The sequence below is a fragment of the Mirounga angustirostris genome, unplaced genomic scaffold, assembly GCF_029215605.1.
Source record: "Mirounga angustirostris isolate CCGP_5_RB_7025 unplaced genomic scaffold, mMirAng1.0.hap1 SCAF_10, whole genome shotgun sequence".
NCBI lineage: Eukaryota > Metazoa > Chordata > Mammalia > Carnivora > Phocidae > Mirounga > Mirounga angustirostris.
The window spans coordinates 117272748-117286611 of NW_026991718.1; the positions used below are offsets into that span (position 1 = coordinate 117272748).

A 13864-nucleotide genomic window follows, 5' to 3' on the forward strand; every position below is an offset into this window, starting at 1 on the left:
TCCCCTCCAAGAGCTCCCGGTTGTTCGGTTACCTCTCGCTCCCGCCACTCTTCCCTTACCTCGTCTTCCAGCCTTTCCCTCACTCTCCCGCCTCCTCCACCCCGTCGGAAGTGACGTACTAACTAGCGCGCCGTACAGCGCCAGAAAGGTTCTGCCAGAGCGGGAGAAAGGGTTCCGGTGAGCCTCATTGCGCCTGCGTGCGGGCGCGAGCGGTCAAAGCGCCTTCCGGAGGCCGCCGAACTGCGCTTTCCTCCCAGTCTGTCGCTTTCGAAGTACCCTGAGCGAGGTTCAGGGAGGCCGCCGCCACTGGAGGGGCATTTTTCTGTGGCTCTGACGCCTCCCGGTGCCCAGCTACTTCGGCCCTTGCCCTTTGACCCTGCTTGCGGCGGGGTGAGAGGTCGGTGGCCATCTTGTGGCGGCGGCGCGGCCGGCTGTTACTGCGGAGACCCATCCCCTCCCCCTCCTTACCCCCTGGCCGTCTGTCAGTCAGTAAAGAGCCCCGCAGGCAGTCAGGTGAGGCCCCGGCCTCGTGCCGTCACTCTTCCCGCCGCACTGGGCGGCCCAGGCCGCTCCCTGCAGGGCCCCACCGCCGCCACCATGTCCTCCTTCTCCGAGTCGGCGTTGGAGAAGAAGCTCTCGGAGCTGAGCAACTCTCAACAGAGCGTGCAGACCCTGTCCCTGTGGCTCATCCACCACCGCAAGCACGCGGGACCCATCGTCTCTGTGTGGCACCGCGAGCTCCGCAAAGGTAAACACCCCCTGCGCAGCCCCTTGGGCCCTCCCCCGGATTGACCTCTCCCCAGCCCACTCCCGAGGCTCCTCTAGCTGCTTAGTTGAGGCTTGCTTTCCAAGCCTGGGCCTCTGATTGCGCTTCTGAGGTTGGAGACAGTGTTATCCCCATTTCTCGGAGAAGGAAACTGAGGCCCGGGAAGGTTTAAGATACTTGGCTGAAGTTCCCGGACTCCCAGTTCATCCAGCCCTTTTCCCCGCAGGCTACTCCTGACACTTGAGACTATTATTATCTCGACAGCCTTGTAGAGGGCACTGGCCCTAGGCTGTTGTGTGCCAGGCGCTTTGCTGGGCATTTGGAGTAAGAACCAGAGGACTCTGGAGAAAGACTGCCTAGATCGAGTCCTGGCTTAGCTACTTATTAGCTGAGTGATGTTGGGCTAGTTTCTTCATCTCTCTGTGCTTCTGTTTTCTCATCTGTAAAACGAGGACAAGGATGGCTGCCACTTACAGAGCCTTTATTCTGTGCCAGTCACTATGCTAAGACCTTTACGAATATCCTCACTTAGTCCTCAGAACGGCTCTGTGAAGTGGGTACAGTTACCCCCATTATGGAGCTGTTAAGGGGCCACACTACCTAGACCTTACCTCTCAGGCTCCTCTTCTCATGCATCTTTCATTGATTCTAGACCCTGCTCAGGATCTGACAGGCATTCATTGAGCTCAGCCTGTTATGTGCCAGGCACTGGGTTGGATGCTTAATAACATGTTGACTCCAGAGGCCATCTGCCTGGAATTTAAGCCTGATTTTGCCATTCACTGACCCCAGCAGCCTAGCCTCTCTGACCCTCAGTTTCCTTACCTATAAAATGGAGGTGATGAAAACTGATATTTACTGTGCCTTTAATTATGTGCCAGGTGCAGTACTGATATCTTTACATACATTGTCATTTTTTAAATTCTCAGAGTTCTCTGGAGTAGGAACTTTGCAGATGAGGAAAAACTGAGGCTCAAACAACTTGCTGTGGTAAGGAGTAAACAGGATAATCCAAATGAACATTTAGCATGGTGTCAAGCACAGTATAGGCATTTCATAAATAATGGTGAAATGGGACTACTAATTACTCAGTGTGAGGCATGGTCTTTGCCTTCAAGTTGCTTACAGTCTGGTGGGGAAGGATAGGCACCTTCACAGCTGTTACCCTAATGATTCCATAGCAGAAAGCTGAGGAAATGGAGCTTAGAACCACTTTGGGCAGCCTCTGTGCAGTAGGCCCTTTATAGTATAGGAAGTAACTTTACATGTGTTTTCCACTATCTGTGAGATGGAGATCCCACCTAAGTGGTTAAGTGATGTTTTCAATTCCTTAGAACTCGTGAGGCTAGACTACATCAGACACCAAAATCCAAGATTCTTTCAGGAGACCCGGTTCTAGCCTTCTAGCAGAGACTCCCCTCTCCACAAATATGTGCTGTACTGAGATAGAGGTCCCCTCTGGGCAGGTGGGGGCTAGAGCCTGGAGCCCCCAGATCCTCCTCCTTGTACCCTATTTGAGTTATGGAAAAGAACAGTTTAGAGAGTGCATTCATCTGTGACACAAGCTCCTTTAACCCTAATCTCATGATCCTAATTTCATGGAACTTTATGTTTTAAGGAGACCAGCATTATTATCTCCCATTTTATAGATGAGAATGTAAAGATGTGGAGAGATTAAGTGCTTTGTTTAGGGGCATGTGGCTGGAGCATCAGCCCAGCGCCCTCTGATGCCAAAATTTGTGCTTTCAAGTTCCCAGTGCCTCAGTGCCCTTTAATAAGTGAAGGTGATCATCTGACTCCAACCAAACTCATAGCACTTTTGTTGATTAGAATTAGTCACTGTATCTCACCCCATCCCATACTAATTGAGCATTTATTTCATTCTTACTAGCTCTGTCTTTTTCACTAGATTTGTGTTTTGAGGGAGAAACTAGGGCTTCTTGTTTCTTTGTAATACCTATAGCATTTAACATGGTGCCTTTTAACACAGTTTAAAAATAGGTTAGAAGTTCGATTGTGGTCTCCAACGTCATTTTCATGGTTGGGTAGAGGATCCAAACAGCACTACCTAATACAGCTTTCTGTGAGATGTTTTCTATCCATAATGCCCAGCAAGGTAGCCCCTTGCCACATGTGGCTGTTGAGCACTTGAAATGTGTGACTAAGGAACTAAAGTTTTAAATAATTGTGCTAGTTACAGTTCAAGTGTTCAACAGCCATATGTGGCTACTGGCTACCATATTGGATAGTGCCAAAGTAGAGGATGCTCTTCCAAGCATCAGGATACAGCTTCCTAATACCCAGGCTTCCTTCATGAATAGAGAATGCCCCCACACTGAAGTGGAAAAAGATTTTGTGCCCTTATGCTCAAATTGACTAGCCCCTTAGATTCTGGCCCACCCTGAGTCTTTAAGAGTGGACATTTCTATCTGTGGTCAAGTCATTTTCCCTAAGATGTTTACAGACTATCTCTGAGTCGCCTTCAAAATATTTACAGTGTTTAAAGAAATTATTATTATTATTATATTATTTGCTTAAATACTACTTTTATTCTTGATGGGTTATTGTCTTTCCACTTTCTGGGAATAATTCTTAATTTATCCCTTTGGGCTCTGTCCAAAGAACTTCCCTTCTTTATGGAGAAGTTTGATGTAAAATGCTCTTTAATGAATATTTTTAGTAATGTTTTTATATGTTGGCCTGAATGCAGATAAATAGGCTTTTTTTCTCCCCAACTTTTTTAGATGTCAAAACCAGCTAAACGAATTGAATTTTTTGGTCAGCTAGTTATATAAATTTTGCCTAATAACTACTCCATCCCATTTGGATTGGGCATAGATAGGGGATGAAAGGATCTATTATGTCATATTGGAAAGACATCTGAATAAGTGAGTTGTCACTTGGGACTAAGGTAGAGGGTGTGAGTATTCAAGTGCTCTGGGCTTTGTCGTATCACCTTTACACACATGGTATTATGTTGGCTTCAGGATGCTGGATGTAGAGGGATAAAGTTTGACTAAAATCCCCATTGCAAAGTTTGAGGATGATGAAAATTAATTGGCATTATAAATAGTGAAAACTTTGGCTCTCTGGCCTCTTGGCTGTCATGTTTGCAGCACTGAAAAAAAATGTATCATGTCTTAATTGTCCAAATTGACATTTTATACAATGGATTCTGGGTTTTTAAACATAAAATATATGGCATTTGTAAAGCTTTGCTTAATCAAATTACCTTTGTTGAAGTTCTGTTGTACTTTTGAATCCGCTAACTCATGGCGTTCTAGACTTGGTAGTTTTATTTGTTGCAACATCCCAGGGCAAGGTTTACTTTAAAAAAAGAAAAGCCTTTGCCATAATGATACCTTTGTAGCAACGGTAGAATATTGTAACTATTGACACTTTTGATCGGCTTTTGAATAATAATTAGAATAGTTAAAGATTAAATATTATCATCAGTTAGCCATGTAAACTAGGTTATTACCAGAAGGCTAATAAAACTCAGGATAGCCATATTTAATTTTATGAATACTTTGTCATCATTTTAAACTATTACATGCTTTTAAAATCTTGTTTTTAACTTGGGTTATTCTTCTGTAGCTACCTTTAAAAATGTCACATCTTATGCCTGCTGTGTCAGAATTTATACATGCTGTGTGCATTTCAAAAGAAACAAGTGGTTTCTGAGAGGAATAGAGTAAGGACTAGTTTTTCAGGTATGTAAAGGTTGATATAAGGCTTGCTTGAGTTTTTCAGGTATTTTAGCATTGGAGAAAACTTAATGTTTTGGACTGTCTGATTATATTCTTATTTATTTCTTTTAAAAGAAAACTGGAACCAAAAATGCTAGTGATGTAACTTTACGGTTGAGAAGTTATGTGCATAGAAGCCAGGAAATTCAGTAATGTTTCCCTAAGCAACTGTAACTCAGACATAGTGCATGAGGTTTTTATGGTTTAATATGTGATGCCATATAGAGTAATAGGAAATACTACGTTTAGTATGTATAAGAGAGAAGAATTACGGTTTCTGTGGGAGCCATAATTTTGCATATCTAGAATTCAGACATCTTTAAATTTTCATTAATAATGTAGCATTAATATATATTTATATTTGAGATAAATATCCATTGGTGCATTTAGAGATTTCTCTGGATTGTAGAATTGGTATCATTGACTGATGATTGTTATTGGAGTGTTCAAAGAGAAATCATCAGTGTAGGAACATAAATTATAAGAATCTATTTTAAAACTGAAACCTGGCTCAGTCTTTTCATTCTGCAGTATTTGGTAATTAAGAGTGAATTAAAAATGCTCATCTTTGCAATAGAATAATTGAAAACCTTGATTTTAATATGTCTTCTTGAGGATATGCTTATCCTTTAGGAATTTTCTTTGGATTATCTTTATTTTTACCATCAATTGTTCTTGTTAAAATATCACAGAAATGAAGATGGCCCATTCTTGTTTTGTTTTTCAAACTTGTATTCTCAAACCTGTTTTGTTAGTGATGTCAATAAGTTATTTAAGTTGTTGTTTCAAACATAAATGAACTCTGATCTCAAGTAAATAATGCTTAATATTCTTTAGGAGTAGCTTAGGGCAGAATTGTGGATTGAGAATTTCCTTGGTGTAAATTAAATTATCTTTTTTTCTTTTTTCCAGCCAAATCAAATAGAAAGCTTACTTTTCTGTACTTAGCCAATGATGTCATCCAAAACAGTAAAAGGAAAGGACCTGAATTCACTAGAGAATTTGAATCTGTCCTTGTGGATGCTTTTTCTCATGTTGCCAGGTATGTTGTCTGGTTTTTTTGTTTGGTTTGGTATTTAAATGCATTATCCTTTCCTCTTTACTGTTCTTTCCTTCTCTGGGAGAGCCTTTGTAAATTGACAACTTCATATTTTACAGGGTTGTGCTTTACAGTGTTGTAGAGGCCAAATTACATTACAGAGTGTTGTAGAGGCCAAATTACAGTTTTATGTTTTGCTGGACCCTTAAGAACTGTCTCAGACGTGTAAACATTTTGATGCATTGAAAGGATTGAGTCTAGCACTGTTGAACATCTTTTTCCCTAGATATATTCATTTATTGAATTCATTTCTTGACTATGGTGTTTTCCTTGGCTTGGCTGAGTTGTCTCATTAGCTTATGGTCAGAAAACAAAGCTAAATAGTACCAGGAACCATTCCAGTAACAAAACCTTAATAGCAAGATATTAGTTGGTTATGCCTTCATTTATACTTCTTTCCTTCTAAATGTCTAGATGTCTCATTTACTAAAAATAGTGGTCATTACTGTAACTGCAAAGATAATAATTATCAGTGTGGAAAGTAGATACTTGCACTGGCTATATCATATTAAATCTCTGCCACTATTGTGTTTTGTGAACAAGAAGACTAGAGCATAGAGCACACATGTAGCTAATATCACATGAAATTCATTTGATTAAAACTTCTATAAATCACTTTTATTTATTTAAAAATAAACTGCTTTTCTGTAGACACAAGTTAGTTGTCCAGGAGGAGCAAACAACAACTATTTTTCACTAGAATATTATTTAGTAAACATATAAGAAACATCTTTGCAAAAGGAAATTGGGAAGGGCAAAAAAAAAGAGACCAGTTGGTTAAAATTGTACTAGGGTCTGAAGTATAAGTGGATGGCCTCAAATGTATAAATGAGTCCAGCATTCCATGAAAGATTTGAGAATTTTGAAGGAATAAAATGGAAAATCCCAAAGAAAGAAATGATACCTAGTTTTCTGGAGATGAGAAAAGATTTTTGTCTCTCAGCTCCGTAGCTGGCCCCTACTTTTGATGAACATGGGCACTGAAGAAGCAGAATGCATTATGATCTTGAAACAATCCTGAATCCTTATAGCAGAGTAAGCTTAGAACAGACTGCTAGAATAGCTATCTCAAATGGGAGCCCCGGCATTTTCTTGTTTTGAGGAAATGTAGTTAAGTTTCTAGGGCTGTAGCTCTGCCTCCAGCACTCTCAGTGACCTTGGATGTGTTACTTAGCTTCTACTAACGCCTTAGTTACAAATTTCCTAACTGATTAGAAGGGGATGACATCACCTACCTCACTGAAGTTGTTGTGGGGCGGAAATACACCAGTCTGTTTGAAAACACATAGTACACTGCCCAGGCCCCAGTCTTTGCTCAGTTACGGAAATATGCTAAATTGTAAACTTTGTGGCAAGAAGGACCATTTCTTTTTTGTTTTTCGCTGTATCCCAGGCACCTAGTAACGTGTCTGCCTGGCACAGACAGGGAGTACCATTTATGTAGCCTTGGTGTGATTGGTGTGCCAGGAGTTGGGCAACATTGTGGTCTGCCCTGGCATTTAAGGATTCAGTAAATATTTGTTGAATGAATTAATTTGGGTATAGGGAATTGACTAAAATAATTTCCTGTAGGGATAGTACACATAACATTTTTATTTAAAAATTGAACAATAATCATTAACTGCCCCCCAAACCAGGAAAGGGTAAGTAGAAAGGAGTAGGAGAAGGGGAATGGGCAATACTGGGATTGAAAATTCCTTTTCTACTTGGTATAACATCTTAAAGCCTATCTAGGAGGCGCTGTAAAAATGTCTTGGCAGATTTCTGTGGCATTATGGGGTAAGTAAATCTGGTCCTTTTCAATGAAAAAAAAAAAGCTCTAATTTCTTTTTTTTTTTTCATCTTGTTCTTTTAAGGTCCTTTTTGGGGATTAGGTTCAGGATCCCCATGTTTCTAAGCCCTTTCCTCCCACCATTGTTAGAACAGAAAAGCCAGCAACTCCACTTTAATCCTGATGTACCTTATCCAGGGTAAGAAGTAGTCTGTGTGGCTTTCTGTGCCCAGTTGAGGAACAAAGATAGTGGACCCATTAATATTGACCAAAATTGATTAGGAATCTTTTTATGGTAATTTCCTACCTCCTCCCTCACCTCTCCCCCCTCCCTCCCCCAAAAAAACCCCAAACCAAACCTCTGAAGTCAGAGGAAGCAGCCAAGCTCATAGGTTAGATTTAATTTGAATAGCAGTTTAATTAACTGGACTTTGAACTTTTTTCCCACACAAATGCCTTCTTTTTTTTTTTTTTTTAAAGATTTTATTTATTTGACAGAGAGAGACACTGAGAGAGGGAACACAAGCAGGAGGAGTGGGAGAGGGAGAAGCAGGCTTCCCTCAGAGCGGGGAGCCGGATGTGGGGCTCTATCCCAGGACCCTGGGATCATGACTTGAGCCGAAGGCAGACGCTTAACGACTGAGCCACCCAGGTGCCCCCACACAAATGCCTTCTTATTTTCTTCTGAGTTTGGAGATAGTTGTGCACTTTGTTTTTCATTCCACATATATTTGAGTGCCTTCTATGTCCCAAGTACTGGTGCAGACACTAGAGGAGTAGCAGTGAGCAAGTCAGGCAAGGCCAAATAAACAAGCAAGATACTTCCAGAGGGTGATAATATGGACATGATGAAATAGAATGACATTCTGGAGTGGGATCTGTTCTAGTGTGGTTAAGGAAGCCCTCTCTAAGGAAATGACATTTGAGATAATCATGCAAAGTAGGAACAAACAGCTATTAAAAAGAACCTAAGGTAGAAATAATCTTGGCATGTTAAGAGGATCAGAATGAAGGCCAGTGTGGTTAAAACAGTTGTGTTGAGCAAAGAGAAAAGCGGCATCCGGATAAGATCAGAGAGGTATGCAGGTGCCAGTCACTTATGTCTTATAAGCCTTGGGGGAGAGGATTTTATTCTGATGGGATGTCAGTGACGGGTATTAAGCAGGGGAAAGATATATTCCATCACATGGTTAAAAGGTCCCTGTGCCTTGGTGTGGAGAATGGATTATAAAGGCCAAGGACATGCCTATGAAGGGTATTGCTCTACTACAGGCTAGAGATGACATTGGCTAGGACTCAGAGCAGTGAGACGATAGTAAGCTTCCAGATTATCGAATGTTTACTTTGTAAATGGATTTGCCTCACCTCCCCCACGTAAAACTGATAGGATTTGTGGGAGTTGAGTGGGAACTGGTCATGAAGGAAAAGAGAAACCAGATTATCTCTAGGTTTTTGACATGACTAAGAGGATGGCTGCAAGTGCTATTTGCTGAGATGAAGTTTGGGGAAAAGATGTGGTAGAGGAAGTTGGGAGTTTTGTTTTGGCCATGCTAAGTTTGAGATGGCTAGTAGATATTCCAAGGGGGTGATGCCAAATAGGTAGATGGATGAAATAGTCTGAAGCTCAGTAGGAAATTAATTTCTGGAGACATAAATTTGGAGTTATCACCATATACATACTTATTTACTATTGTGTCATGGATTCCCAAGGCCACTTCCAGGTTTGGTGACTTGCTAGGAGGGCTCACAAGACTCACAGTATGGTTGTGCCTATGGCTATGATTTATTACAGTGAAAGGATACAAAGCAAAATCAGCAAAGGAAAAGTTGCATGGGCCGCAGCCCAGAGGAAACCACATATAAGCTTCCAAGAGTCCTCTCATAGTGGAGTCACACAAAACATACTAAAATTCCTCCATTTTTGAGTTGTGACAACATGTGTGAAGTGTTGTGTACCTGGGAAGCTCATTAGAGACTCAGTGCCCAGGGTTTTTATTGGTGTTGGCCACAGGTATCCTCTGCCAAAATTCCCAACTCTCAGAAAGAAAGCAGGTATTCAGCATAAATTATATTGTTTGCACAAACAGTTTAGGCACAATAAACCATGATTATCAGTTAGGAAATTGAGGAACACTCCTTCCAGATGCCAGCCAAGAGCCAGCATGGTGAGCAGGCCTTTCTAAGGGTCAGTCTCAGGCTTGCTCTTTCCTGCATGATTGGCAATGGAACATTTCTGCTCCAGTTTCACAGGAGGCTCTGATGGAAGTGCTGGGGTTATTTAGAAAGAATTCCCACCTTTAGTAGGCTTATCACAGGGCTACTGTGCAGGGGATAAGACAGAAACACACAAATTATAGTGGGTATGCCAAGGATGTGCCGTTAGACCTACAGAGGAAGAAAAGGTCCCCAGGTTAGCTTGGTGAGGCCTCAGCTGACACTTAAAGCAGCAATTCTGTGTGTATAATATATAGTTTATACTTTTCAGATCAAATTTATAATTAGAATTAAAAATGCATACTAAGTTGTGTTTCATATAAGTTATACTTGTCATTTTCTGCTTATTCATTGATTAATGGCAAGGACTTTTTGGTGTTTTTTCACTTAAAGATTTCTCAGTTTAGAATGGAGTTAATGCAACCTGAAAAGATAGTTCTGTCTGTTATGAAACTACTTTATTGCTTTAGTTGTACCCACTTCCAAATGCTAATGGGACTTCAGTTCATTGGAGCTACTTTGGGCAAAACCTCATGAGTAAAAAGATTTCTTGACTGTTTTATCTGTAGCTTTGAAACTTACCTGGCAAAACTTTGATTTACTATATTGCTCCAGAAATTAGCCTATCTTGGCTAATTACATTCACCAGTTAAACTAGAGCCTCTTTTTTTTTTGCCTTTAGTGGTAAAAGCCTTATGAAAATGACTTGGATTTTACAGGTTTTTGTATCAGTTTCCATTGCATATAGTAATGTGGCTGAATCTGTACCCCAAATCAGTCTTAGTCTAAATTGAGTCCCAAATATTTAGTCTGCATTGTGTCCCCCCCTTAACTAAATCCTTGATAAGAATTTATTGTCATGATAGGTTTCTCTTTCTATTAAGTGAACAAAGAATTTGCAGAGAACAGGTTATATGTTAAAAGCATCAACCAGTTAAGTTCTGATTAGTTGTGATTTGGTTATACTAATTATTTTATTTTCTAAGTCATTCATTTGATCTCATCAGAGGCTTCCCATTGCCTTCAGGATAAAGGCCACGTACTTAATATGGTGTTCAGGGCCCTCATCTAATTCCACTCTGTCCTTCCAGATTCTTCTGCTATTTCCACATATTCCTTATATACTTCAGCCACCTGCATTACTTCCAACTTCTCCCTCTTCACCTTGTTCTCCTTTGTGGGTTCCATTCAAAGGAGAGGAGATACCATGAGCAAAGGCACATGCGTGATGAGAGGGAGCAAGTTCTGAGCAGAAGATACATGTGGTTTAGTGCCCTGGTTGGGGTGTGGAAAGGGAAGGGGCTACTGGATCAGGCCCTAGAGGTCAGGCCCTAGGCCTTGGTCTTTGTATTACAAACACAGTATTTCATAAACCTTACTGAATGAGCAGGTGAGTGTTTAGCTGATGTCTGATAGGAGTGACTTTGTTGTGGAAAGATGATTGTTGAAAGGTAACTAATTGTATGGCCTATCGAAATCTAACTAAAAATTTTCGAGAAAGATTAAAATGAGGCCAATATTGTGCCTGTTCTAGGGTGGGTAGCAGGGGGTGGGGGAGAGGACAAATCGCTGCCCTTGTGGAAGTTGCATTCAAATGGACAGTTTTTTATGGGAAGTCAAATAAATAAAAAAAATGAGATCAAATAAACAATGAGTAAACTGAATAGCATAGCAGAAGCAAGTTGTATGGAGAAAAATTAAGTAGGGGTAGGGAGTGTAATTTTAAATAGGGAGATTAGGAAGGGATGCCTGAGCCATGCCTCCAAGTAAGGAAATGTGGTTCTAGGCAAAGGCCCTGAGGCAAGAGGGCCAGGGTAGCTGTTGGGGAGCGAAGAAGGGAGAGGCTAGGTGAGGCCAGAGAAATAATGAGCTGTGTTGAGAATGGCTTTGTAGGCTTTATGAGAACTTTCACTTTTATTCTGGGGGAGAATGGGAAGAACCATTGGAAGTTTTGAGCAAAAGAGTGACATAATCTGCCTTCACGCAACAGAATTTTTAAAGCTTGAGATTAGCTTGTAGGAGGCTAAAGGTGGAAGCAGGGAGACCAGTAATCAGGCAAGAGGTAATAGTGGCTTGGACCAGCTTGACAGCAGAGGAAGAGGTGAGAAGCAGTTTGTTTCTAGATATGTTTTGTAGGTGGAGTAAAAGTGTTTTTATCACCAATATCAAATAACTCAGTCATAGCTTTAAGTTTTATAAACTACCATTGAAATTTTTTTTCCTTTTTTTCCCCCCTCACCTCTGACTAAAAAAAAGTTTGACCGGAAAAAAAAAAAAAAGTATGTACCCTGATTTAGTCCTTTGACCCCAGTGCAGGAAAATTTCCCACTAATATTTCATAAATGATGCAATCTGACCAGATCAAGCTGAACCCTCATGTTACCTTGACTGTTAACACAAGTTTTAGAAAAGTGCCATGAGGGCATACTTCCTTCGTACCTCTTTCTTCTTCAAGTTCCTGTTAAAGATCTTGGCTTAGAAACTAAGGTGTCAGGGTATCCCTTCTTGTTGGAAGTCACTCAGGGTAAGATCATGGACACCCAGGCCGCTTCACAAACCAGAACAAGTCATAGAACACCATGGATGGTGAGGGAATTTGTTTTCCTTTCAGGAAGTCTTCCCACACTCTTGCACTTGCTGTCTGACATTTTCTGGTAAGCAGCTGTTGGCACACTGAGCGCTAGTTCTAGTTGCCTCATTGAAAATACTCTGTTTCCAGAGTACAATATGTCAGGGAAAAAATGGTGTAGCTTCTCTCAGATATAAATTACAAAGGGCTATATTGTGCTTGGTGTGTTCTAAGATTACCCATTAGACATCTTTGTGAGAATGGGTACTATGTACCTAACCCAGAATTAAAATAATGATGAAGTGGTTAATTTGAGTTCAGATTTGGTATATGTGTATGATTGTATTTGCAAGGCATGTAGAAGTGTTGGTGTGTTAGCATTGATGGGTTGTGGTGAATTTATTCCCCATTTTTAAACATTTGGTTTTTTTTAAATCATTTTTTTTTCTACCCTCAAAGGTTTTGGCCCCCTTTAATTTCCAACAGAATGTCTGGCACTACATTTCGATTAATATCTTCTTAAGAAGCAAGCTGTCACATTTGAAATGATCAATTTTTGATAATTCTCTGTAACAATCAGCGATTGGCTTTTTGCCCTATTTGCCCCATCTTTCAAAGGAGATAAAGACAGATTACTTGTATAACGTGCTCCGTCTTCCCTACGCACCACAGGAAGAATGTAGTTTCTGGTCAAATTTTGGGTATCTGTTTATCACAATGTGTATCTTACTCTTCCTTCTGTGTTTAAATATGTAAATCATTTAGTCAGTTGTTGTTATTTTTAAAGTAGGTCTGTCCTAATTAAACACAAAAAATCTTAAGCTTATATCTATCTTTTCGTCTTTTCTGGGCAGAGAGGCAGATGAAGGCTGTAAAAAACCTTTAGAAAGATTGCTGAACATCTGGCAAGAAAGAAGTGTGTATGGCGGCGAGTTCATACAGCAGCTGAAGCTGTCTATGGAGGACTCCAAGAGCCCTCCCCCCAAAGGTAGAAACATCACCACATGTTTACAGCTCTTGGTCTTTGCCTACTTTCGAATCACATATGAAAAGCTGCAGTGGGGGTTGCTGTGAACCACCAGCGATTATATGATTCTTCAGAGAGATGAACATAAATGATGGTGAGAATTTATGTAGTGCTCGCAGCGTGTAAGCCTGGTTCTAGTATTCATGCTATTCATCATCTCACACCCTTAACTTTTGCTGTGTATTCTCCTTGGCTCTCTTCTGCCTTGCAGAGAGTTTCCTTGCACAAGGGAAAGGAACAAAGTTGTTTAGTTGTGGGGAACTAGGAGGCACCTTGGACTAAGATTTTGCCCTAGCCCTGCCACTGACTACTGTGGGGTCTTGAATATGTCTCTTAGCTCTTTTAGAGCTTGGTTTCATTAAATATTGATGTGGTTTTGGAACATACTTTTGATGTTTGTCACCTTGCTGTCTATAATTGATTTTGGTCTTTACTGAACCCAGGATATCCTCCAGAAGCGTGTACATGTATGTGTGTGAACCTCACCAACTCCTCTTAAGAGCTTATGTTCTTTTTTTCTTTAAAGAGGATTAAGATCAAACATTATTTGGTTTGTGGGTTTGTGGTTAATTGCGGTTTAATTCTAGTTGGCACAATGTGTTTCTGAGCTACAGATCTGATCTGACTGCACACGAACTCATTGCCTGGAGGAACAAGTCTAAGTACTAA

At 40.7% G+C, this 13864-nt stretch overlaps 2 protein-coding genes across 4 annotated transcripts in view; one reads left to right on the forward strand and one right to left on the reverse strand.

Moving 5' to 3' along the window:
• TTI1 (TELO2 interacting protein 1) overlaps positions 1–115 on the reverse strand; it is a 45471-nt gene extending 45356 nt beyond the window's left edge. The window contains exon 1 of one of the 3 annotated variants that reach the window (XM_045885751.3): positions 60–114. The gene's annotated coding sequence lies outside the window, so the exon portion shown is untranslated. Of the gene's footprint in view, positions 1–32 lie in introns of all 3 variants that reach the window. The other 2 variants (XM_064573157.1, XM_064573158.1) reach the window with 2 other exon arrangements.
• A 118-nt stretch (positions 116–233) lies between these two features.
• Positions 234–13864, forward strand: part of RPRD1B (regulation of nuclear pre-mRNA domain containing 1B) — a 51922-nt gene continuing 38291 nt past the window's right edge. The window contains exons 1-3 of the mRNA XM_045885752.3: positions 234–748; positions 5428–5557; positions 13023–13156. Of these exons, the coding sequence (XP_045741708.1) occupies positions 598–748; positions 5428–5557; positions 13023–13156 (415 nt within the window). The 5' untranslated portion in view covers positions 234–597. The remainder of the gene's footprint in view (positions 749–5427; positions 5558–13022; positions 13157–13864) is intronic.